This window comes from Acomys minous (genome assembly GCF_964271855.1).
Source record: "Acomys minous genome assembly, chromosome: 7".
NCBI lineage: Eukaryota > Metazoa > Chordata > Mammalia > Rodentia > Muridae > Acomys > Acomys minous.
In genome coordinates, this window is record NC_140488.1 from 117,860,575 (window position 1) to 117,888,574 (window position 28,000).

At 37.2% G+C, this 28,000-nt stretch overlaps 1 protein-coding gene and 1 pseudogene across 6 annotated transcripts in view; one reads left to right on the forward strand and one right to left on the reverse strand.

Annotated features, from left to right (window-relative positions):
• JADE3 (jade family PHD finger 3) overlaps nt 1-28,000 on the forward strand; it is a 71,889-nt gene that overhangs the window by 22,826 nt on the left and 21,063 nt on the right. For 4 of the 5 annotated variants that reach the window (XM_084791111.1, XM_084791113.1, XM_084791110.1 and 1 more), the window contains 5 exons: nt 6,102-6,158; nt 6,994-7,073; nt 16,814-16,971; nt 23,090-23,167; nt 25,688-25,878. In XM_084791111.1, the coding sequence (XP_084647237.1) occupies nt 6,110-6,158; nt 6,994-7,073; nt 16,814-16,971; nt 23,090-23,167; nt 25,688-25,878 (556 nt within the window). In that variant the 5' untranslated portion in view covers nt 6,102-6,109. The remainder of the gene's footprint in view (nt 1-6,101; nt 6,159-6,993; nt 7,074-16,813; nt 16,972-23,089; nt 23,168-25,687; nt 25,879-28,000) is intronic. The other variant, XM_084791114.1, reaches the window with a different exon arrangement.
• On the reverse strand, nt 15,512-15,949 carry LOC311601063 (NADH dehydrogenase [ubiquinone] 1 alpha subcomplex subunit 7-like; annotated as a pseudogene). Its single transcript has one exon. The product of its transcript is annotated as an NADH dehydrogenase [ubiquinone] 1 alpha subcomplex subunit 7-like (transcript).

The window sequence follows — 28,000 nt, forward strand, 5'->3', positions numbered from 1 at the left end:
ATATATATCTCCTGTGTTACATCACATGATTTCACAGCTGCCTTGGTTCTGAATACAGGGCATGTACATTTTACATTACTTTTGCTGTCATACCATGCAGTGTCAGTTAACTCTACCTGAAGCTTGCTTTAGATGTTATATATTGCAGCGCTGTTATTGAACAAAGTTCCTGCTCTTATAGAAACAATAGCAAGCAAAGACTTTTCACTGTATTTCTATCATTCTTTGGGATGTAGTGTATCAAATTAGTGTGTATGTGGATAATATTGTATTAGAATATGTGAAACTGCTGTTATATAGGACTGAAGAAATGGCTCAACAGGAGCACTCTTTCAGAGGACCTGGGCTCAGTTCTCTTCACCCGCATGGCAGTTCAGAACTGCTTGTAACTCCTGTTCCGAGAGATCCAACACCCTTTTCTGATCTCTACAGTTACTTGTATGCATGTGATACACATAAGCTCATGTAGACACAGACACATAAAAATAATAGATAAATCTTTTGTTTAAATTGCTACTTAATGCCAGGTGTGGTAGCATATTACTTTAATCCCAGTACTCCAGGTGGATCGTTCTGAGTTCCTTTTTTCTTTCTTTCTTTATTTATTTAATCACTTTGCATCCCGATCCCAGCCCACTCACTCATCTCCTCCCTAACCCACCTCCACACCCTCTTTTCTCATTCTCCCCTCTCCTTCCTCCAGAGAAGAGGAGGCCCCTAAAGGGTACCAATCCACTGGATATTTCAAGTCACAGCAGGACTAAGCATATCCTCTCCCTCCAGGGAGTGACAAGACAGCGTAGCCAGGGGAAAGTTACCCAGAAGCAGGTCACGGAGTCCAAGACAGCCCCAACTCCTATTGTTAGGGAACCCACATGATGACCAAGCTACACATCTGCTACATATGTGTAGGGGGTCTAGGTTAAGTCCGTGCATGCTCTTTGGTTGGTGGTTCAGTCTCTGTGAGCCCCCAGGGCCCAGGTTCGATTACTTTGTAGGTCTTCTTGTGGTGTCTTTGATCCCTCTATCTTCTTCTATCCTTCCTCCCATTCTTCCACAGCACTCCCTGAGCTCAGCCCATTGCTTGACCTTGGGTCTTTGCATCTGTTTCCATCAGCTGCTGGATGAAGCCTCTTAGAAGGCACTTATGCTAGGCTCCTGCTATGTATAAGTAATAGTGACAGTGGTAGGCCCTCTCTTTTGGGGTATGTCATCCTAGTCAACCTAGAAAGTTCTAGGCCAGTTAGAGTTACATAGTGAGGCCCTGTCTTTTAAAAATTCTATTTGAGTTACTGGCTTTAATTTCACATACAAATGTTACATGAGTTTTGGCTTGGTATTAGGATAGATTTTTCAACAATTTCTGAAATGGTTCTAAACATACTTCTGCCATTGTTTACTTTGTCTTTGCATGAAGTGACAGTCTCAGCACAGACAGAAAATCAAAATACTGGGTTGGTGTGATAGTGCATGTCTTTAGTGCCAGCACTTGGGAGGCAGAGGCAGGCGAATCTCTGTGAGTTCATGGCCAGCCTGGTCTACAAAGTGGATTCCATGACAGCCAGGGTTGTTAGAGGAACCCTGTTTCAAAAATAAAAATAAAAAAAGAGGGAGGGAGAGAGACAGAGACAGAGAGAATATCAAAATATCAGTGGGGACGGAGAGAGGTGGCTGAGCAGTGTTGAGAGTACTTCCAGCAACCCTTTGGCCAACAACTGCCTGTAGTTTCAGCTCCAGAGGATCCAACACCTCTCTCTGGTCTTGGGCGTGCATGAACGCGCACGCACACACACATGCATTCATGTTCTCTCTTTCTCAGGTATACACACAAATAAATTTTTTTAAAAAATCAGGTTTGAAAATGTTGAAGATTCTCTATGTCTGATGTATCAGTCACCTGAAATTCCATTCTTCATGTAAAAATTAAGCATATCCATTTTATTAATATGCAAATTTAAAGATTTCATGCATTTTACTCTGGTGTATGATTCATGTTGAGTTAAATTTTATATAACAAGGTAGACTTTGGTTGAGATTCTCACCCTAGTACTGTTCCAATACTATTTGTATACTTTTGTCAAAATAGATTGAGCATATTTTTATGGAAGTGTTTTTAAAAATAAGGTAAAAATAATATCAGTCTAAGAACATGAATATGTTAGGTTACATAGCAAAGGAAAATTAAGGTTGCTAAGCAATGATTTTTAAAGTAAGGACATTAACTTGGATTATTTGGTTGGGCTGAATGTAATTACAGGAGTCTTTGAAAGTAGAAAAGAGATCTAGATCTCATTATAGAAGTTATTATTATCAGAGTAACATAGCATTGTTTGCTTTAAAAGATGGCCAGGATCCACAGAGAGAATATAGTTCTCTAGAAACTGGGCTTGTCAAGGAAATACATTCTCTAAAGGACCCCCAGAAAGAGATGCAGCCCTGTTGGCATTTTAATTTTAGCCCAGTGAAGCCAGACTACATTTCTGACCCACCGAAACAACAACAAAAAAAAATATGTGTAGTTTTAGGGCACCAACTTAATGGTAATTTGTTACTATAACACTAGAAAAATAACAACTAGGTATTTTAGGAATGTTCCCATTATTAAATAGCTAGAAATGTATTTCTGTTTTTAATTTTTGCTTATTCTTTTAAGGCAATGTGTTACTATGTAGTCTAGGATGGCCTGGGATTTGGGACCTTCATGACTCATCTTCCCAAGTAGCTAAGATGACAGGCATACACTATCACTCCTGAAAAATAGTTAGGATTATAAATGCTTGGCCATAACACACACACACACACACACACACACACACACACACACACACACACACACACACACACACACACGTAAACTTGTGCACTTAAGGAAAAGTTATAAAATATGCTACTTTTTCCACTTGGAGATTTTCAGTTTCCTGCATGTGAAATTAGTGTTTTTCAGTAAGTTTGTGGCAGAGAGGGTGTTCTTCTTTTCCTGTTTTTCTCTTGGTAGTCCCATTACATATATGTTAATGCACAAAATAAGTACCTCACATTACTCTGAAGCGCTTTTCAAATTTTATTTCTTTTTCTCTCCATTCTTCAGCTTGTATATCATCTATGGAACTATTTCCAGCTCACTGATTCTTCTGTCAGTTTAAATCTACTCTTGAAGCTCTTCACATTTCCAGTTATTAGACTTTTCAACACTAGAAATTTTTTCAGTTGTTCCTGTTTCATACTTGATTTCTTTATTGAAATTCTGTTTGTCAAAGCATTGTCATCATACTTCATTTCCTGAAGTAATCATAGTTTTCTATAGTTCTTTGAATGTATTTACATAGCTAATATGAAGTATATGCCTACTAAACCCAACATCTGGTTTCTTTTTTGGACTGTTTCTGTTGCTTGCTTTTTTATTATTTTTTATATTATTTGGTTATTTTTGAATGCTTTACCAGTTTTGTTGGACATTGGATGTTTTCAGTAATACAACAGGGGTATATTCCACCCCCAGCTTTGTTATTTTCTTGTTTGCTTCTTTGGTGAGTAGATGAATTATTTTATTGAAGTTTATTTACTAACCCCTAGCCCCTATTTTGAAGTGTGAAGCTTCTAATATTGTTCCTTGGAGCTATAGTTTTAGATATGTCCTTAGTCATGCTGGGGTGATGGTGGTTTTGACAAGAGCTCCTTTAGTTGTCTCTTTTTCTCCCTAACCACATTCCATTTTGTTGTTTTGGGTTTTTTGTTTCTTTGTTTGTCTTGTGATTGTTGTTTGAGACAGTGTCTCTCCAAATAGCCTTGGTTGTTGGGAACTATTATGTAGACCAGACTGTCATCTAAATCCTAGAGATCAGCCTCTACCTTCAGAGTGCTGGGATTAAAGGTATATGTCACATTCCTTTTTTTAACTCCACTAATTGATGGCTAATTGTTCTGGTGCTTTTTTAAAAAATTACATTTTTATTTTAGATCTATTGAGATGTATAGCATATGCATGCCTGGTGCCCACAGAGATCAGAAAAAGGTATCATGGCCCTTTAAGTGAAGTTATAGATGGTTGTGAGTTGTCATGTAGATGCTGGCAGCAGAACCTAGGTTCTCTCCAAAATCAGCAAATGTTCTTAGCCACCAAGCCATCTCTCAAGCTCCCTGGTTCTACTGTTTTCAATAACACCTAGGGGCATAAATTGCTACAAAAAACAACCAGATCAAATTAGCATGCCTTTGCAGTGGTAGGTATTGATATCTCAGTGGTATAGTACTTGGACGGCATGTACAGGGCCATGGATGCAATTCCAGCATTGTAGAGAGATATTTCTTCTGACTCCAAAAGGCTCTTCCCCTCTTGTTTGCTTTGATATATTAAACAGCCTAGTCTTGTACTTGTCATACTCACTTGAAAACTAAGTCATCTCCACTGGGGAAGAATTGGAGCCCTCTGTTCTACAGCTTGCCTTTCTCCCTAGCAGAGAATAATCTGAGTTAAAGCTCTAATACATTGACTGGAGCAATGTTGTCCTTCTGAGTGGCAGCCCTGGGTCTCTTGGGCTTGCCTTTTCTGTAAAATATCCACCTCCTCAAACTGAGACCAAGACAAGCAACGGCTCAGTATTTTTAGTGACACCACATGCAAGACATTGTCTCCATCTAATGATTGAGTGCTAGGTAGAAGAAAGGAGTCCACCCTAAACAACCTCAGCCATGCTCACCTGAGACTTAGCCTCAATAACAGGTAGCTGGCGGCAGAATAGACAGTGCTAATGGTCCTGCTCGTCCCAGAAAGAATGACTTCTAACTGGCATTTGGGGAAAAGGAAGCCCTATGTTAGCTGTACCAGTCTGGCATCAGGTCTGTACTGGAGAGACAGGGAATGAATTAAGGTCAATTTACTTGTTTTACTTCCTGAGTTTTAGAAGTTTTGGGTTTTAATGACAGGGTTTCTCTGTGTAGCCTTGGCTGTCCTGGACTCACTTTGTAGACCAGGCTGACCTTGAACTCACAAAGATCCATCTGCCTCTGCCTCCTGAGAGCTGGGATTAAAGGTATGCACTACTGCACCCAGCTATCTCCTTTATTTTAATTTTTCCATCTAATAAGTTGGCAAAGAGTGCCACTACTAATTACACATATATAGTACTTCCTTTTTTTATGTTTCTGAATGGGTGTTTAAGCCAATTATAAATTAAACAACTTTGTCTTTAAGATAATAAAGAGTTTAAAATATAAAAGTAAGAGTCTAAGTTGCTGGTTTTTAAAAGCATATTAATTTATAGATCAACTATAAAGAAGTGTTAAATACTCTATTTATGTTATACATAAATCACACTACAATGCCTCTGAGCAGTAAAAGCCAGCATCCTGTGACACAGAGAATTTTAATAAAATTGGCATTGTCAAGAATAGATAGTTACTTCTTGAAGTTTAACAATTATCTGTAAAAGGCCAGAGAACACAAACTGATGATGGGTAACTTCTGCTTGGTTTGGTGAGAGAATTTTCCCAGTGTTTAAACATAATCAAATTCTAGTTATATAAGTCTAAGTATAGAACCTTTCAGTAGGTTTTGAGTTAATACCCCATCTTAGTGAAGAGTTGAACATTGCCAATTAAGTCCAGCCCTATCTTGAGAACTGGAGAGCAGTGACAGTATTTATGCCAACTAAAATTGTTATTTTTCCTAAAAATATCCATTTTATTACAAGCCAATTATACTTAAATCAAGACTAACCAACAAAATAACAAAAGCAAACAAAATAGAAACAACGAACAATGTTCCCTAGACCCTGGAGTAGCAGCAACAGGCAAACTTTAGAAAAGTGAATGGTTTCTATCATATACTCTCACATAAATTAGAGTAATGGGAAAAGAATACTATTAAACCCTACAACAAAACTATATTCAAGGTTTGATGCAGCATAACATTAGTCCAAACCACTGAAGTTTGCTTTTGTTATTTTATTTTGGTTTGTTGATAAGGTCTTGTTATTATAATTCAGGCTGTTTTTAATCTATAGCAGTTCTTTGATGCCAGGCTCTCAGTGTAGGACAATATTAATTGACCTCTATGACAAGTATATATTGATTGTTTCACTCAGTATTATTCTCTTTCCCAGGATGCACCATGATGAAACGTCTTAGACTCCTCAGCAGCAGTGAGAGTTCAGATGATTGTGAGTAGAACTACCTAGTAGCCTTGTTTAATCTGTGCCCCGTGAGGATCTCATTTTTGAATTCAGAATAAGCTATTTCATGCTTCTTCCAAAGTTACAATGTTTCTGAGAAGGAAAGGTCAGGATCCATTTTTTACTTTTTAAATTTCATTAGAATTGTATAAATTAAACCAAAGAATTGGTTTTATGTATCACATAGCACTTTGATATTTACTTTAAATTTGCTTATAATAAAAACTACATCTACCAATGCTTTAACAGAACTTCTCTAGAAAGAAAGAAACTATAGATCCTGACTTTGGTTATAATTAAGGTACTAAATGTGTGGTTGTGGGTCAATCATTAGTTCATTTAAAGCCTTAACAATAGTATTTAGGGAAGTGCTGACAGATTATTTGTTCCCCACTCTTAATTTTTCTAGGGTGGCTTGCTTCTCTCTCTCTCTCTCTCTCTCTCTCTCTCTCCCTCCCTCCCTCCCTCCTTCCTTCTCTCCCTCTCTCTTCTTCCTTCCTTCCTTTCTTTTTCTTTTCTTGTTTTTCTGGTATATCTTTTTCTCCAGGCAGAACATGAGTTAAGTTATTCCAAAATATTGGGAGGTCTGATTACACCAAGTTGAATCTTTACGGCCATTATTAAAGCTTTTATAATCTGGCTTGTCACTAATAAATGTTAAACTTCATTAAGACTCTCTCTTAGGTACAGTTGAATACTTCCTTCAGTAGTATGAAACATCTGTGGTCTTCTGTCATATCTTTCATATCTAGTTAGTTAGTTGGCATGTAGTTAAAGGAATGACTAATCTGTTTCAGTATTTTTTTCTAATTATCTTCTGCAGGTCCTTCCACTTCGTTTACTTCTAGCTCAATGCATAGGAAGAAGTCAAATAATCCTGATGAACACAAGAAGTCTGCTGAGGTGAGATCAGATCTTCAATTTTACACTTAAAAATTAATATCTATCTTCTGCCAACATACTTACAATACCCAGAATTTGAAAATGTGCAAAGTAAAATATATACCAGGGGATAGGCTAATTTTTTTTTGATTGTGCTTATTTCCCAAGAAAGAGTTTTTTTCTTTTCTCCTTCATGAGAATGGTAATTTTTATACTGATTTCATTTGAAAAATAAGTCCCTGGATTTACAGTAGTCTTTCACTAGCCAGGAAATTAAAGAGTGCCAGATTATCTGTGAAAGATCTCAAGATCTTATAGCCTAATGTTGAAAAGGGGTTACATTAGACGGTGGGAGATTGTTCAAGAAAGGTATAGGTAAAGAGGTTATGGGGGGAGAAGGGAAGGACTGAGTCCTGACAGCTTTTGAAACAAAACTAGCCCAGAAAAAAAAAAGATTACTTCTCTGTTTCTGCCCCAAGAGCATCAAACTACCAGGATTATACTTGGATTTAGTGGGTTATACAGACTTTCCTCAGTAGAAGTTAACATTGTCAGAAATTGACCCTGTGCATCTTCATTTTCAATATAAGTAAAATCCTTTGTAGAAAGGAAAAAGAGAATGCACTACTCATTTGTTTCAGTATTGCAAATAATCACAAGATTAGTGGCTTAAAACAGTATACATTTAGTATCTCAGTTTCTGTGGGTCAGGAATTTATACTGTGTGACTAGATTCAGGGCTACAACCACTATGCTCAGTGGGATGTTCTCACTGGGGATTAGAGAAGAATTTGCTTTCAAGTTATGGGCAAAATTTCTTTCCTTGAAGTTGAAAGACTCAAGATCCTTGTTTTTCTGCAATCTTTTGATATCAGTCAGTTCCTAAAGGATTTTATAGTTTCCTGCCATCTGGCCTTCTCTCACAACAGGGCTACTTTCTCAGGGGCAACAAAGATAATCTTTCTCTCCCATATGCTAAGATGAAATTTTTATATGACAATGTGACATCAGTGTTTCTAAAAACAAACAAAAAACCCGTACAGCTTTATCATCTAAAACATTTGCCATAGTTTAGAAGCAAGTCATAGGTTCCACTCATTCTAACAGAAATGGAATAATTGATCGGGATTACTTTTTAAGTGTATCCACCAGAGAGCATTTCTCCCTTTCTCAGAGATCACATGATCAGAGATCTCTGTGAGCTTGGTAGAATGTCACAGTATTTTTTATAAATGTTTGCCATACAGAAAAAAAACTTAGGAAATTTACTGTACGAAAACAGGAGTGAAAGGGACTGGAAAGATAGCTCAGCAGTGAAGAACACTGACATTTCTTCCAGAGGATTTAGGCTTGATTCTCAGCATACACATGGTAGCTCAGAACCAACTGTAATTCCACTTCCAGGACATCTGATAACTTCTGGCTTCCTCAAGTACTGGGTACATATATATTACACACATGCACACAGACAAAACAGTCATATACACATACTATAAAAAGAAATCTTTAAAAAACATTTTAAGAACACTGTTGAGTGTTCAGTATTCTCCAGTCTGGGTTTGTCTGGTATTTGTCTTATGATTACACTATAATTAAGGTTTGGAAGATGAAGAGCCCTTCTTGTCACATTGTGTCAAGGTGATTATCATTTGGTTAACATGGGGTTTCTCTAGCATAACATTACAGTTTTCTTCCTTTTTCTTGTTCTATTCACTCACACTGGCATACTAAAATGAGGGATGATGTAAGGCAAGGTTTCACTTCCTGAAGGAGTTTGTTAACAATATATTTGTGACAATATTTTGTACAGGTTTATGTCTTCTCCCTATCTTAAATACATACATATAAGCTTCTATATATTTACTTTATATTTTAGGGCTTTCTTTTGAAAGTGTTAGGTATTGAACCTAGGGCCGCACACATTGTACTCGGGCACTGTAGTTTTGATTTACATTCCCACCCCACTTTATACTTAAGTTATTATCCTACGTAATTACAAAATTTTTTGTGTTTTTGAAATTGTTTCATTATATCAGTAAAATCATTTCTCTTTTCCTTCTTTTCAGTTCCATCAATTTCAATTCTTATAGTATTTTCTTCAGGTTTATTTTATTATAGGTTTTTTAAAAATATGGATACTTAGCTACTAGGCAAGTGCTCTACAACTGTGCCCTTGTTTCAGTTATTAATGAAATAGATATTTTTCTTCTATTTTGCTTGTGGTGTTGAAGATCAAACCTTGAGTCTACCACTGAGCTACATTTCCAAGTCTTTTTTTTTTCTTAAATATATAACTTTTAGTGCTATAAGTTTCCTTTTAGATATCATTTTAGCCATATCCTATTAGTTTTTATATTTAATTTTCTTTTTAAGTTTTTATTTTACTTGGTGTGTCTGTGTTGATTTCTAAAGTTTTTTTTTTTGTCAGAAAAGATTGTATGACTTCACTTATTTTATATTTGATGATGGTTGCTTTATAGCCTAAAATATAGTTTGTAGCCTAAAATATAGTTTATTTTGGTGGTTGGTTGTGCCATGAAAATATAAAAATAATGTGTCAGAGATAATGTTTTGTACCACCAATGCTGGGAACCAAACTTGAGTCCTCTGCAAGAGCAGCAAGTGCATTTAACCAGGGAGTCATGTCTCCAGCTCTGTGGATTTCTTTTTGTTTGTTGCTGTGTGAGACCCTGAATCTGAGATTTTTATCTTCTGCCAAGTTTGGGGAAATTATTGCCATTATTTTTTCAATATTAAGCTCTACCTAATTTCTTCTTTTCTTTTATTAAATAATTGCATATGTGTTATTTTTGTTACTTTTCCACAGATTCTTTAAGAGCTCATTTTCTTCATGTGCACCCCGAGGTCCTGTAATTTCTGCCATTCCCGTGTGTGTGTGTGTGTGTGTGTGTGTGTGTGTGTGTGTGTGTGTGTGTCTTAGTCTTAAAGCAATGGTAGTAACTGAGTGTACACAAACATTGGATCACCAAGCCTTATTATCCCCAGCCCTGGTTCCTTCTTTTGCTTATTCCATTCTTTAGTTGAGCTTAACCTAAGAGTTTGTTATTTTAGTTATTGTATTATTCCATTCTGAGATTTCTATTTGCTTATCCTTTATTTCTTTGCTGAAATTTTATTGTTTTCAATTTTGCATTGAAGCATAATTATCATGAATGCCTGACAATTCTTGTTTAGTAATCTAACATTCTTGTCATCTTGCTGTTGGTGCCTATTAATTGTCTTTTCTCATTCCCACTTGTTAATATGACAACGAATTTTCTATTGTATTCTGGACTTCCTTTGGTATTATGTTATGAGCCACTGAGTCTATTTAAATCTTTTGTTTTAGCAAACCTCTGCTATAATTAGCCTAGTGGGAGTAAAAGTGCTGTTCCTACCAGTAGCAGGATGTTTGGGCTCCCCTTTTCAGTTCTGCTATTTATCTAGGAAACACAGAGTTCTGTTACTACTTGATAGGGATGGTAATACCTTATTTAATGCCTCAACCAATAAGAGGAGTGGTAGTAGAGAAAGGTGCCATATTGCTGATATAGAGTGATAACAGCTCAAACTGCCTTCCCAGTCTATACTGACACCAACTTGTCCAGGAGGACTCCTAACTAATGTTAGCTAAGAATAGATATTAAGGCCTCTTGGTTGTTATCCTTTAATACCACGTTAGTTAACCTTCAAAAAAGACAAAACACAGATTAAGCAATAGCTCAGTTGATAGAGCACTTGCCTAGCATGAACAAAATCCTGGGTTCAATCCCAGCCATCAGGAGGTAAAGGCAGGAGAATCAGTTGTTCATGGTCATCCTCTTGCTGCACAGTGAGTTAGAGACCAACCTGGACTGCATGAGACATATCTATTCATTCTCAAGTTTTTAAATATGTTTTTTGAAATGTAATCCTCATAACAAAGTTTATCAATTTGAAGTTTATTATTAAATAGGTACTAGTATATCCATAATTATGTATCCTTTACCACAGTCTAAATTTAAAGTATTTTCATTACTCTTATAAGAAATCCCTTAATCTATAGCAGTTAACACCCCAGTTTCCTTTTTCCCAGCCCTTTCCATCTCTGGCTTTGCCTATTCTGGATATTTCTTATAAGTAGGATCATATAACATGTTTTTATGCCCAGTTTCTTTTATTTGGAATAATTTTTTCAGGGTTAGGGCTAGGGTATTTAATACATTATCAGTACCAAATTCATTTTTATAACCAAATGATATTACATTGTATATACATATCACACCTTTGTTTATCCATTCATCAATTGATGGATATTTCTATTGTTTCTACTTTTTAGCTGTTATGACTAGACATATGTTTTTCTTCAGTTTTCATAAATTCTTGAGTCATAGAGTAACTGTTTAATCATTTGAAGAGCTCCCCAGCTATTCTCTAAAGTGACATAAGCATTTTTTTGCTACTAGAAGTGTATATGGGCATTTGAATTTATCACTCTAAGCACTATATATTTCAGATTTTTATTGGCCTTCTCATCTGATCTCTGGGCTTTAGTCTTGGGGTCTTCTTGTGCTTGTCTTCAGAGATCAAGTCTCTGGCAGAATTCCCAGTTGTTAGCCACTCTTACTATCAGCAGAAGCTTTCACTTGGTGGTAGGGCTTTGGGAAGGGGCATCAAATCTTAGGTTTGTTTTTTCTGGGAGTTAGTCATTGAAGTACAATATGAATTATCTTTTTCTTTAGGGTTCAACTAGCTACATTAATAGGCACTTTTAATATTGTATCAGTAAGATTTCTATGCATACTTTCCCCAGTTTATCTGTTAAAGAGGTTTTAGTAGAGTTGTCTAATTCTCACATGCAATTTAGAGGTTTTGTATAGTTTCTGAAAATTATATACAGAGCTTTAAGGGTATGTTTGTACATAGATTTTTTTCCCTAAGTTAGTAACCCAAAAGTGCCCATGATCTTGTTTTTGTTTTAGTTTGGTTTTTAGTTTGTATTTTATGATATTTTGAGGGGTAAGGGTTGAGAAAGGCTATCACTATGTAGCTCAGGCTAGGCTCAATCTAGATATGTAACCCTGGTTGTCTTCAGACACTCAGAGTGCTGAGATTGCGTGTGTTCTATCATAAAGGCCTAACGGTCCATGCTGTTTGATTTTTTTTTTAATGAGTGTACAAAGTAATTATTTTCTCTCCTGTTAGTGTTCCTTCCTTCTACTTTTCATGTTACTATAAAAGGGAAGGGAAAACTGTATTAGCTGTTAGATTTATACCTTGGACTTGATTAAGAGAAATAGGTATAAGTTGGCTGATTAGTCTGCAATTTGAGCTTTCCCAGACTTTACAGAGTACTTGATCCCTGGAGGTTCAGTATTTCTGGAGCCAAGGACAGGGACCAGATGTCATTAACCTCTGCTTTTATATCTCCTTGTATAGTCTTTTAGGTTACTCTTCTGTTTGGTAAATATATGTATTAGCTTTCTAGGCTGGGGGTAATAAATTACCACAAAGTAAGTGGCTTTTAAAATAATAGGGATTTATTTTCTGTTCTGGTGGCCAGAAGTCCAAAATCAGCCAGTCTGAACCCTTAGAGGTTTTACGGGAGATTCTATTTTTCTTTTCGTTTCTGGTTGCATTTGTTTGTTTAATCAGTGCATCACTCAGTCACTTCCTCTTACTCCTCTTCTTAAAAATCTTCTGCCACTGAAGCACCACTCAAGAACCACGCATAGACTGAACCTAAGCCCTACACAGATGTGGCCAAAGGGCAGCTCAGATCATGTGGGTCACCTAGTAAGGGGAGCAGGGACTGTCTCTGACATGGAGTCTGTTGCCTGCTGTTTGTTCATTTCCCCCTCGTGGGGCTGCCTTGCCAGGCCACAGGGGAATAGGATGCACTCAGTCCTGATGCGACTTGATATCCTGGGGTATGCTAGGGGGCTCCCCTTTTCTGAGGAGTAGGGGAGGGTATAGGGGAAAGAGGAGGGAGGGGCTATGATCAGGATATAAAATGAATAAATACATAAATACTTTTCTCTGCCTTTAAGTAAGGGTGCTTAGTACCAGATTTAAAGTCCACCCAGACATTCCATAATCATTTCTTCTTCAGATCTTTAATGTAATAAAGCTGAAAACCCTCTTTCTCTAAACATATATACCTCTGAATTCTGGAAATTAGGATGTAACTACTTGTAGGGGAGCTGAGTTCAGTTCCTAGCATGCACATAGCAGCTCACAACCACCTGTAACTCAGAGTTTCAAGGGATCTGATGCCCTTTTCTCCTCTATGGGTACCAGACATGTGGTGTCTATGGAGGCAAACACTCATGTGCATAAAAATAAACACATCCTTTTCTAAAAGAACATCACTTGGAAGATAATGACATATTTATAGCTATTGTCAAATACTTAGCTTTAGTTATCTTTACTAGATCTACGATAGGATTTATCACAGTACTATCTTTCACCAAAGATTTTAGGTATTATAAACTGCCGCTGCTACTTAACCACTACTCATTAAAGGCACTCTAATAATTTACAAAAAAAAAATGAATTGCAGTATTCAGCAAAATGATAATTCATTCTCTCCTGCTAATCACTCAGAACACTGAGCTCTGTGCCAAACATAGTAAATGGATATGTCTGTGCTCTCTTATCTGTTTGTATGAAGCATTATGTAATAAACCACCAATTTTTCTTTCTTGTAGCCTTAGCTTTCTCCCAGTGTATCACCCAATTAATTTTAATTGGCCAGGATTCTTAGTAAGATCATTTTGTTGCCACCTGGCCACGTTTGTGTTTAATATAGACTTCTTCCATGTTGTACCCTGAAAAATCTTTCCTAAGTGAAAGCAACAGACATTTTCTGTTATCCCTACAAAGTAGGAAGTGGGGTGAGCTCTTTCTCATTTAAATGGCACCATTTGGTTATGTGATAGTTTGGCCCTATACGTTGTAAAAATGATCTCAGTTTAAACATGACTGCAGCCCCTGAGAATTCATTGCTTTATTGGGTCATAATACATTTACTTTAGTGTTACACAGGAATTGAACATTTCTCCTTTAAGAGACTTGATAAACATTAAAGACTAAACTCATTTAATAGCATCTCATTTCTTGATCTTCTAGAAATGTAGGCACATTATCTTAGACTTGTAAGTGGAATGACTTTTCATACTTGACATTGTGAAGCATAGACAAACCAATGTATGCTTTCATGTAAAAGTGTGATTCCTAGCCTGGTCTACAAAGCCAGTCCAGGACAGCCAAGATAACACAGAGAAACCCCATCTCAAAAAAAAATGTGATTCCTCATTGCTTAGATGTTAACTGGACATACATTACCAAATTCATTACCATGTTAAGAATTTGTGTTACATCTTTTTGTTCTTTTGGTGACAAGGCATAATTGCGAAGTTGGCTACCATAAACATTAGAATCTTGTTTCCTGGCTAATTTACATGACTCTAAACTGTACTTATGTACATTAATCATCACCCTAACTCTGACATTTGAACTTCCCTACAGCTATGTCCCTCTGAAAGAGATGGAGTTCAGGCCTTCACTAGGAGTCTCTTGCCTACCACAGAATACTTATCCTTCTTACCCTTGAGTAATTCATTGATAAGCCAGCTAAGATAAAGTTCTGAGTATAAAAATAACTAGAATAAAACTATCAACTTTCCAAAGTGTAATGTATCTCTATGTGCATATGCATGCACTCAATGTGTGCATGTGAGTTAAAAATGCACATCTGCAAAAGAAACATGGCAAATATAGCATGACACATGTAATTATAAAATATGACACAGTTGAAAGGCTGTGCATGGTGGTTCATGTCTGTAACACTGGCACTTAGGAGGTTGAGGCAGGAGAATTGCCACAGTTTTGAGACCAGCTTGGGCCAGTCTTGAGACCAGTCTTAAACACTGCTTTATAAAAAATTCAAACAAAGTATGAGCTTGGTATTTAGCTTAGTGGTAGATCACTCACTTGGCAGGTATGAAGCTCAGGGCTGAATCTCCAGCACCATAGCAGGGAAAAATTAAACAGAACACATCTTAAAGTATCAGACAGATTAAGTAAATAAAAACAAACTAGGAAATAGAAATTCTAAAGAATAAGAACATAGCATAATTTTTGTGATATTCTTACCAAAAGAAACCCTAAAGCCCAAACATGTATATCTTCAAACCAGTGAGAACACACCAGGCAAATCTCAGTTGGCAGGACATACTCCAAAATACCTCACAAATACTTTGCAAGTGTCAGTCATGAGAGATGAGGAGAGACTAAGAAGTTGTCACAGATTAAAAGATACCAAGAAGCTATACAGTATCCTGGGTTGAACTCCAGAACATAAAGACACTAAGGAAAATTGGTGAAATTTGGATGATACATACACACACACACACACACACACACACACACACACACACACACACACATATATATTACCTGTGGCGCTATATGTATTTGTTATAAATTAGGTCACACTCTCCCCAGAGGGAATCCAAGGAGGAAAAGCAGTCACGTGGGCCCTAGGGACAATGCAAGGTAGCCTAGGGCAGGGTCACAGGTATGGCTGGTCCTTTGACAGCTCCCACCTCTTTAAGGGAGGAGTGGGTGTCACTGCCTTTTTCCTCAGTGGCTTCAACAGCAGAGGTCTCAGCTGTCTTGCCTGACCCCAAAGCCTTTTGTGAAGACGTAATGATTGAAGGAAGCACAACTTCCCGGGGGCCATCACGAGTACAGTAGTAATTGTTGGACAGCTTGTGACTGGGGCCCACAGGAAGCTTAGGAGGTGGGTGGGTCCTCTTGGCGATCTCCTGGTAGCGCAGCTGCAGCTTCGCCTGCAGGTCTTACCCAGAAGCCCAATTCTGCAGCTTCTGAATTATGCGAGTCATGGATGTCATGTTTCTTCTGTTCCCGAGATCTATATATTAAGCAGTAGTATATCATGATGTTAATTTCTTGCTTTAGGAACCAGTATAGCAACTTGGGCTTGTAATTCCACCATTTATGAGGCTGAAGCAGGAAGATTCCTGCGAGTTCTATATCAGCCTGATCTACAGAGAGATCTTGTTTCAAAACTAAATCAAAACATTTCTTGTTTAGATAAATTTATTCTGAGGCCAGGTGTGGTGTCACATGCCTTTAGTCCCAGCATTGAGAGCCAGAGGCAAGAGGGTCTGTTAGTTTGAGAACAACATGGTCTACATAGCAAGTTCCAGGTCAGCCAAGGATGTGAAATGAGACCCTGTCTCAAAACAAAACTAACAAAAAGTAGAACAATTTACCCAGGTCATTTAAGATATTAATAGTGTGTGAAACTACTGAAGGATATATAAAAATGTTGTGCCATTTTTATAATGTTTCTGTAAATGTATAATTATTTCTAACTAAAACTTTAAATGAAGAAAATGCCTAAATAATTGTAAGGTATCAGCATATATTTGTTACTTTAAGAGAGTTTAGGATTATTTCTTTTATTTAAAAAGAAAGAACTTATTTAGAGTAACCTATATTCAACAGTAGTGGTGGTGGTGGTAGCAGCAGCCACAGTAATAAGAGTAATGCTGGAAGGACTGTCTACCCTTTATCCCTTTATTATATCCAGAAGAGCTGGCTTCCCTGTTAGTATGTCGGATCTTCCCAAACAGAAACTGACCCACCCATTTAGGAATCAGGCAGTATTTCTCATATTGGAAATAGATAATGAGAGGGGATAATCTTTTTTAAAAAGAGGATTTTAAAGTATATGCAATGTATCTCCCCAGGTATTCCGAAAGGACCTCATCAGTGCCATGAAAATTCCAGACTCTCAACATGTTAATCCTGACAGCTATTACCTCTTTACTGACACATGGAAAGAAGAGTGGGAAAAAGGAGTCCAAGTACCAGCCAATCCAGATTCTGTTCCAACACCTTCTCTCAGGTATTGGCATGTTTACAACTTTGACTTAGGGAAAGAGCTCTCTTGGTTTTCTATGTACTTGTTGGGGAGACTTAGGAGTGGCTATTTATTTCTAACATACAGAGTAAACCTAACTCACAATTTTGTCCTACTGGTTTGGTGTTCCCAGTGCTTTACACAAATCTGACATGAAGTACGATGGTCAGTATAAATTTGAGTGAATGTAAGAATGAATAAATAGAAGACACAGCGTCAGGTAAAGGGCTGGTAGAACCTGTTGGTTATTATGACAAAGTATAGATCTCATTGTACATTTATTTCTACTACTGAATTAGTTCCCTTTTTTGAGATAGAGTCTCACTGTATAGCTTAGACAGGCCTTTAACTCACTATATAGCCCAGAATAATCTCAAACCAATCCTTCTGCCTCAGCCCCCTGAGTACTAGGATCACAAGCATATGTTACCATGCCCAGTATATGTTAGGTTCTTAAAGGGTAGAGATAAACATCCTTAATTTTTCTGCATCCTGTTTATGCTCTATAAGTGCTTATTGAATCACTTCTAGGAATACAGACCCAAGCAACCCATATTCTATTAAGGAAATCTTCTAAACCCTTTCTTGTTTAAAACACATTCCAACCTTCATTTGCTTATCATTAATGCCATCTCCCACCTCCTAAACAGAAGAACACTAGTAATGAAACAAAAAGTCATATGTTCATGTCTTTGTTGTCATTTATTCCTTTTATTTATTTTCTTTACAACCTGACTGCAGTTTTCCCTCCCTCTTCTCCTCCAAGTCCCTCTCCCCATCATGCCCCCTCCCAACATTTGCTCCTCCATTTCTCTTCAGAAAAAGGGAGACCTCCCATGGATATCAACCAGCCATGGCATATAAAGTTGCAATAAGACTAGGCACCTCTTCTCCTATTAGGGCTAGATGAGGCAACCCAGTAGGAGGAAAGGGTCCCAAAGGCAAACAACAGAGTCAGAGACAGGCCCTGCTCCCATTGTTAGGAGTCCTACAGGACTAAGCTACATAACTGTGTACATATGCAGAGGGCCTATGTCAGGCCCATGCAAGCTCCCTGGCTGGCTATTCAGTCTCTGAGCCCAGGTTAGTTGGTTCTGTGGATTTTCTTGTGGATTCCTTGTCCCCTCTTCCTCCCGTTCTTCAAGATTCCCCAAGCTCTGCCTAATGTTTAGCTGTGGGTCTCTGCGTCTGTTTCCATCAGTTCCTGAGTGAAGTCTCTTTGATGATGATTATGCTAGGCTCCTGTCTATGAGTATAGCAGAATATCATTAAGAAACATTTTATTGATGTTTTCCCTGGTCATGTTTGATTCTATCCTAAGTCTCTGGGTTATCCAGTGTCTAGATCCTAGCATTCCAGACAGTGTCAGGGGTAAACATCCTCTCATGGCATAAGTTTCAAGCTGGACCACTAATTCGTTGGCCACACCCACAATTTCCTCACCACCTTTATAACAGCACATCTTCTAGGTCAAAGGTTTTTATCTGGGTTGGTGTCCCAGTCCACTGGAAGTCTTGCCTGGATGTAGGAGGTGGCCAGTTCAGGCTCTATATCCCTCGTTCCTAGGAGTCTTAGCTAGGGTTGCCTTTGTATATTTCTGGGAGTCTCTATTGTACTAGGTTCCTAGCTCATCCCAGAGATGCCCTCCAATTCCAATTTTCTCTCCCAGTACTTTCTCCCTTATTGCCTTATTGTAATATGATATGTCATGTTTGGTTTATATCATTTTCTGAAGGAAAAAGAGAAGGAGTGGATTGGAGAGAGGTGGAGAGGAGGGACATCGAGGAGAGGAGGGAGGGGAAACTGTGGTTGGGATATATAAAATATGATGAGAAAAGAACTTATTTTTAATAGAATGACATTAAAAAGAAAGATTATATAAAATTAGTATTAATTCTTTTTACATTTATTTTTATTAGTTTTAATTACATGAGGGAGAGAGGAGGAGTGTAAGTATGTGTACATGCATGTTGGTGCCTATGAAGGCCAGAGGCGTCAGGTCTCTTGTAGCTGGGAATAACATGTGATAGTGAGCTGCCCAGTGGATGCTAATAATCAAACTCTGGTTCTCTCAAAGAGCAGTTACATGCTCGTAACTGCTGAGCCATCTCTCCAACCCCAATTCTTATTTAAATGTTTGATAGAATTCTCCAATGAAATAATCTAAATCTAAAGACTGCTCTTTTGTTCTTTTGGTATTTTATCTATAAATTTAACCTTTCATAGTTACCTAGTTCATATTGGATGACTTTTAGTACTTGAGTTCTTCAAGGGATTAGTTTGTTTCATCTAAGTTGTCAAATTTATGTGTATGTATATATTCACATGTTTCTCTCTGTCGCTGCTATATTTAAATTCAACAGTCTTGGCTAGGCTTTCACTTTCACAAAGGTTGAGTAGATAAATTTCTCCCTATGACTTCCTTCCCGTTAAGTACAACTAAAAGTCCTGAGCAGCTTGTAAAACACAAACGTGTCTTTAATAGATTAAAAGAAGGTGGCAGAAGATCTGACATTCTTCCTCTCCCCCCCCCCCCCAGATGGGGTTTCTCTGTAGCCCTGGCTGTCCTGGACTCACTTTGTAGACCAGGCTGGCCTAGAACTCACAGCAATCCACCTGCCTCTGCCTCCCGGGTGCTGGGATTAAAGGCGTGCACCACCACGCCCGGCAATGTAACATTCTTGATACATACCTCTGGAACAACACAGCTGTGTGTTCCCTGAATTTTCTTTTTTTTCCCCAGACTTGATACTGGAGAAGTTGGCAGCCAAGAAGCACCAGCCAGCAATTATTTTTTTTAAAAATCTGAGAAAAGCCTACTCTTCCTCATGACTGACAAAGGGACAACCTAATTAAGACAGATCTTTCAGGTGTTTGTTCATCTCCAGTCAAAGGCCATGAAAATATTTTGGGCTGTCACTCTATCTTCTTCAGCACAGGAGCCTAGACTTTATCTTAACCCTTGCAGTGGTCATTCAACCCACCCAGGGTCATTTTTACCTGATAATAATGAGGATTTTTTCTTCCCTCTGTGGTGGTGTCAGTCAAGCCATCCAGTGAAGGCCTAGTGGGAGCCAGGACTTCCAGCCATATCCCATAAGTCACAGAAAATCCCTGTCATACAGGACAAGTGGTAAACTATGACTCCTTGACAATAACAAGACAGTGTCTTATACCCCAACTTTGAACACCAACCTTACTAGTTTTCTAGGGAAGCCAGACAAATCTAAAGGTTTAAATAAGGTCCTAGATTTTATAATACCCTAAATATATAGGTTTCAATAAGAAACGACTCATCAAGAGTACTTTAAGGAGGCTGAGAAAGTAGCACAGTGGTAGAATACTTGCTTAGGTTTTGGATTTGATCCTCAGTGCCAAAACACATAGACGTGTACACGAACGTACACAGGGAGGGAAGGAGCGGGGGAAAGAGAGAGGGGGAGAGAGAGAGGGGGAGGGAGGGGGGAGCGCTTCAATAGTAAATAGTCTAAGAAATAAGTTTTTTGAGAACACCATCCTTGGTATCATCTTTTACTGCTTATTGTCCTATAACCCATATGTCATTTCCGTGTGCAGGAGATCATGTTGACTACTTTCAAAATACATGCAGATTTTATGTATTAAGTTGAAAGGAAAATGCCCCTTCATGATGCATGGCTACACGCACAAATCCTGCCTTTTTAACTCCATTGCAGTATTTGGGTATCTGGGTCCTGTGGACCTCTAACTACTTGTTTCAGTGCTGAGTGTAAATTGCCCCCAAACTTAGCAGCTCAGAGCAACTAGACTTGAAGTTTGAAGGTTACAGAGTCACTGAGGTTCAGGATTAGAAACCTATAAAGGCTTTTTAATGAATGTATTTGTGTCCTTAGACTAGCATGACATTAGAATTAAATGTGGCTTGAGTCTTTTTTTCTTTCTTCTTTCTTTTGGTTTTTCGAGACAGGGTTTCTCCACATAGCCTTGGCTATCCTGGACTCCCTTTGTAGACTAGGCTGGCCTCGAACTCACATCAATCCACCTGCCTCTGCCTTCCAAGTGCTGAGATTACAAACATGTGCCACCATGCCCAGCTGTGGCTTGACTCTTGTAGTCTGACAATCTCAGCACAGTCATATTCCTTATAAGCTCTAGGTATAAGATACAAGACTCTGACATGCACCCATTCTTCCTGACAGCCAGGTGGAGGCTGCATTCCTTTTTATGACCCAGCCTTCCAGTGCTCATAACATTACTTCTGCTGGTCAAAGCCATCATAAGCCACCCCCTACGCAAAGGGAGGAGAAATAATCTTCAGAACTTGAAGAAGACCAGAGTCCCATTGTAAAAGAATATGTGGGATTTGGAAAATGCCATTATGTCATACAAGTGGTAACTTTCTCATCCACTAAGTTACAGAGCCTTTGGAAGAAACAAAGTAACAAGATTAACAAGGGGCATTTGGGGAGACTATACCTAAATATAAATTTATGAAGTCAGGGGTTGTGGTTCCCTCTTATAAATCTAGCACTTGGAAAGCAAAGACAGAAGGATCAACATGAGTTCAAAGATAGCCTGGGCTTCATGGTGAGTTTACAGAGTTGAGACCATATCTTTTTTTTTTTTAAGACATTTTTAGTACATACTATTATTTAGTTAATTTTAAGATATCATTTCAAATCGTTAAAAAAATCTTTAATACTATGATGTTTATATAGTTTCTTTTGTTCACAAATAATTTTAGACACTTATTAGCATAGTCTCTAACTTTCAAATATCTAGATCAATTGAAAAGTCCCTGAGAGGTCACGGTCACTATCAGTAAGATACTTTGGGAGGCTTTAGGTCAGACAAAAATAATAGTAGTAGTTTTATTTTCAGTGAATCCTCAGTGCCACAGCAGTGTCCTCTTAGGCCAGAGTTAGTAGTGTTCCAGTCACTCTGACATACAGGTCTGAAGAACACGTGGATAGACCTTTCGGTAGAGCCTTGGTTATGGGTCCTTTACCAAAAGCCAGTCATCTTAGAAAGTTACAGCAGCATTCAGTTGTACTAAAATATCTATATTGAAATTTATACTTAACTTGTCCAGACAAAATTACTTAGACATCTGGGTTTGTGAATGTTTGTTGATTTGGTCAGTGATCTGATGCCATTCATAATCTCTCTATGTAGTCCATAATGGTTGGCAAAAAAAAAAAGAAATCACAGATGGACTATCCTAGGTTTTCCCTCTAAAACAGTGGTTCTCAACCTGTGGGTCACAACCTGTTTGGAGGACACATATCAAATATTTATGATTCATAACAGCAAAATTACTGTTATGATGTAGCAAGTAAGTAATTTTATGGTTGGGGGTCACCATAACATGAGGAACTGCATTAAGGGATCTCAGCATTAGGAAGCTTGAGAACCACCGTACTAAAGCTATAGTCGTCATATACATGTGCACGCTCACACATACACACATGCATGCACGTGAAGCAAATGACACTCTTAAATGTCTTTTAATAGCCAGGCGTGTGCGTGCGTGCGTGCGTGCGTGTGAAATTAAATGAAGCTGTGTTTTAAAAGTCCTAAGCTAGGGATGCTAACATACCTATAACTCAGCACTTGGGAAGCTGAAGCAGAAAACGTAGCAAGAACCTGTTTCAATAAATAAGGAAAATTGCCCAGGCATGGTAGCACATGCCTTCAATCCCAGTACTCAGGAAGCACAGGCAGGTTCTTGTGAGTTGAAGACAAGCCTGATCTACATACCAAATTCCAGGAAAGCCAGTGCTACATAGTGAGACCCTGTCTCAAAAATCCAAAATAAAATAAAATCCCACACTAACGTTTTCACAGATCTCCTCTATCATAAATTCAGTAACCTCTCCTTATAAATTTGTATTAATTTGACCTTTTACCCATGTGTTTTCTTACATTTGGTTTTACTGTTTCAGCCTTCAGATTCAGACTTTTTACTGAATGGAATGATGACTGAGATGATATCACCATTCTAATTATCATTGTGATAAACATTGCATTGAAATATGATGTACACCCAGAAAATATAGAATGCATAATTGTATAGCTGAATGAATTTTCATGAATTAAACATATTCATTTAACTGCCACTCAGATCAAGAAATAGAACATTACCAACACCCCAGAAGCCTTTCTTCTGCTCCTTGCCAGTAACTGACCTCCCTCACCGTAGGTAACAGTTTTGCCAGTTTTTGAACTTCATATAAATAGAATCCTATAGTATGTATTCATTTGAGACTTTTTTGTTCATCATTATGCTTGTGAAATCCATCCATGCTCTTGCATGTAGTAGTTCATTAATTTTTCACTCATGCATCATATTTCATTGTGTGACTATGCCACAGTTTATCCATTTTCCCTCAGTAGACATTTAGATTGTTTCCAGCCATTGCAGAAACTGAACCTTTTTACTCGTATTTAATGTCTGTACATTTTTTATTAAATATAGACCTAGAAGTAGATTTGCTAGGTCAAAGGACATGTATCTGTTCATATCCTATACATACTTTACAACTATAATATCTGCTACCAAAGTGGCTTATATCAATTCTTGTCCAAGCCAGCAATGTAGTAACAAGGCTGTTTGCTTCAGTTTCTTACCATCACTTAGATAGACCTTTGTAGACCAGTTTGGGGGTCAGTCTTTTAAATATTAGCCATTCTAATAGATAACAGTGATTACAACTTCAGTATCTGTAACAACCAATAAAATTTAGAGCCTCTTAATTATTTATTTGCCACAAGGTAGCCTTATTTGTGAAGTATCTGCTTAAATCTTTTGCCTAATTTTTAATTGGATTGCTTGTCTTTTCCAAATTGGTTTGTTAGACTTTAATATACATTATAAATGTAAATCCTTTGTTGTCTATCTTTAATTGTTAATATCATCTGCCTCATGAACTGCCTTTTTTCTCTCTTTTAATAACCAAAGTTTTACTATGTGTGGTTTTTCAGTCTTTTCTTTTTGTGTCTGATGACATTTGTGCTCATTTAAAATATATTTGCCTACCCTGATATTACAAATATATTCTCCTTTGTGTTCTTCCAGAAGCTTTACAAACATGAGTTTTATTCAAGAAAATTTATAATCTATCTTTTTCTTGTACAATTTAAAGCATTTGAGATGAATTGTTAGCTATAAAGTCGTGGTTTTTTTTTTTTTTTTAGAAAAGGCATATCTTGAAAAAAAAATCAAATATTCTATAACTGCCTTGTAAGGCTTTGTACCGGAAGAAGCGTGGTATATTTGATTTTGAAGTCTCTGGAGAGTATGTGTTTTGTCCTTTTCATCTATAAGCAGACCTCTGAATACAGTTCCCAAAATTTTAGTTTCAATTAATGCTTAAGGTTTCTGCATTTTCCTCAAATATTTACTGCTTTTGGCTTTTAATCTCCTTATGATAGAAAAATTTAGATGTACAAATATATAAATATATATAGTTATTAACTTTATTCAAAATAAGTTATTTGGAATCATGGGCTTTGGGAAGAATGCTTAGAAGAAAATATCTACTCTCTACATTACATGATTGACTATATATATTCATATAACATGTATTGATATACTTATTACCCCTTCTACATATATAATGACTCTAGAATTAAATTAGCTCTCAAATCCTTCCAGAAGAATGGTTTTCATTATTTTATGATAACGTAAGTGTGTCTGTTTCTTTCTTTCTTTTAGATAACCTACCCTGTTCTTTAAAATTGCCAGGAAATAATAATCCAGATTTCCTCCTGGTTATATTTTCTGATGCCTCATCTGGTATTTAAACCATCAATTATAGAATAAGTTGTGGTCATGAAATTTTTCCATTTCTTCCTTTGATTAGTTTTCTTCTTGGGTTCTTGGGTATCAGGAGGGCTATGGATTTGCTCAAGCTCACTGCCAAAATTGAAGCAACAGTAGGAAACTTTCATTCTATCAAGTTGTCCTGGCTCAGACCTATGGCTGCTCTCATATATGGTTGGGAAAGGCCTTAAGTTTGTGCAACTCTATTATCTCTTGGCTTTCAATCATTAGCATAATGAAAATAATAAGAAATATAACAATCACAAATGTTACTAAAACCTGATTTTATTATATACCATACCAAAACTTTATTTCATGTAAGTATAACCATACCAGTTTGGTATTACTTTAATACTTTATTATTGCCATCCATACTTTTTCACAATGAAACTGAACTTTATATAAATTAAGTAATTTTTCAGGACCATTTTGCAAATGAATGGCAGAAAAAACTTGGCTTGTGTAAGTCTAGAACCTTTGCTCTGCACTACCAACTAGTATTCTATCCATGGCAGAAAATCATGGGTTTTGCTGAGGTGTGTGTTTACTGACACCTTTGTGCAGACAACACTCATTACCCGATTTTTCTCTAATAAATACACTTGGTGACTATTAGGCCAAGAATACACATATATTAACAATTTTTAAGAGAATAAATGATAGTAGGGTCTCAGATCTGTGGAGATGAATGAAGCATTACCATTTTCAGTCAATAAGTTCACAGCAGATAGTGAAGCTGAATTTTCAGAACCATTTGCTTCTAGAAAGGGATCTGTCATAACAGAGTGCAAAACAGGGCATGCTCCCCAATATAGCCAGATTTGTTTGGCTTATCCTGTCAGCACCTGAAATCTGTCATTTGTTGATTGTTGCCAATATTTTCTATTGCTTTTCTAGGATTATATCTGAAAAGGTAAAGGAGGTTCTCTTTGTCCGGCCCCGGAAATATATTCGTTGCTCCAACCCAGAGTCTGGAGAGCCTGGCTATGTCAATACCAAGGAGCTGGCCGCAAAAACATGCCGCTATGACCTAGATGACATGGACATCTTCTGGCTTCAGGAACTCAATGAAGACCTTGGAGAAATGGGTACGCTGTTTTCTTACAAGGAAGTTGTGCTTTGACTTCACCAGGAATTTTTTTTTTATTAAGTTGTTAGAACCCTGTAAAACTTGCTTTCATCTTGCTTTCCTTTCTTACCTACCTGAAATTTCAGTTATTAGTTTTTATCAAGGTACATAAAATAATAGCATATATATTCAAATACATAAAATATATTTACGTATATAAAATATAGCAGTTATTTATGTTAATTTTAATCTATATTAAAATAGAGTAATACAACTTAAAAACCTTTCCTTAATTCATTGCAAGAGTACAGATACAGATGGCACAAAGTTTCATGAAGTTGCTTTATAATGCTGTTAGTGTGGTGATAGTTGATTAAACTTCTGCTTGAAAAAGGTACTGAAACCTGTTCTTGGATCAGTCGTAAAAAGCATTCTTATTAATAAGCTGAGCCAGAGGCAGAGATAAGTCTTCCAAGTGTTGAAGAAAAGGTCTGTCTACAGCATTTAACAGCACCCACTACAAGTGACAAGTTACTCTGATCATTGTCCTTTAATAGAAGGTTTTTAATTTTGTTACCCGGAATTAAAATGCTTAGACCTATGGGAAAGTATCTCCAAAGTAGTTCTCAGCTGCCTTCAGTGAGTTTTCTATGTTAAAGCTAGTATAAGAATATATATATATTTTAAAAGTTAAAATTATATTAAATCCTCTTTGGCACAGTGAAGGCAGTTTTTTCTGGCAACAACTAAATCTTAGTTTTCCCTCTTTAAAACTTGGTATGTTCTATTATCTCTTTATTTGTCCTCTAAGAAGAGTTGGGAGTGGCCAATTAAAGTGTAAATTACAGAGAATAAAAGAACAAAGACAGAAGTATGATGACCTAATCAAGTACCTCAGTGTATGGTTTTGCATGGATATTCATAGATAACACAGTCATCACAATGCTTCCTTTGATTAAAAAAAACTGCCCTATAAGATTAATGTTCTACATTAATGTTTACATCTTTGGATGAGGATTTTACTTTTTATTGTAGAGTAGTTTGATTTACAGAAAAAAGGACATTCAGTACAGAAAATACAAATGTATACCTCAGATATATTGTTTCCCTACTAGTAATGTATTTCTTTGTCAAGATGAAGAAACCAGCACAGGTACTGTCACCATTAACTGATGTTCCAGACTTTATTGGGCTTTCCTTTTTTTTCTCTACTGATCTTGTATGGTCTAGGATCCCATCCAGGATATCACATTTTATTTAATCTTAGAAGAGGTATTTTGTGTGTCTAGGGGTGAGGCCTCATGGGTATTTTTCCCTGTCTACGTTAGGTTGTCTGTTTTTGTCATCCTTGTTCAACTCATGTTCAGGCAGTCATGTTGGTGAGATTTTATGGGTGTAGCTTCTGACATTACTGGAGACACAATCTGACAACAAACTCCCTGGTCTTCTTGCTCTTAGAATCATTATGCTCCCTCTTCTGCAATGTTCCCTGAGCCTCAGATGGATGCTTTTTTTGTAGATATATCTATTGAGGCTGGGCTCCACAACTCTGTGTTTTGATGGATTGATTGTGGTTTTTCTGTAGTGGTCTGTTTCAAAGACAGATTTCCTTAATGAAGACTACATTTATCTGTGGGTATAAGGACAAATGTTTAGGATGTAGTTAAGGGATTGTGTGGTTTAGTAAAGTAATAAATAGTTGTAGGTTCTCCTTCAATATACATGGCTTTGCTTGCACTGAGTGATTAGCTAGGTTTCTAGTACCATTTATAGTTTCCTCTTGTTGAATCGTAAGTTCAATTATAGAGCTATTGGTTACCTCCAAGATATGCATACCACTGCTGCACCCTTAGGGTTATTTTGCCAAGCTCAACCCTATAGAAAGAACTGCAGGCAACTAAGGAATGCTGAGAGCAAGAGAAATAGACTTCCCCAGGGAAGAGCACAGTGATTACTCATCCAATACTAAATGGTTAGCCCTGAAAACATACATATAAAGTACATTATACAGATTGACTTAAGTTTTATTTAGGAGTACCTGTGCACGCATGTGCATGTGTGAGTATGTATACATATATATGCACGAAACAACAGTTAGTGAAAAAAAGAGGCCATGAATCTGAAGAATAGGAAGGGTTATA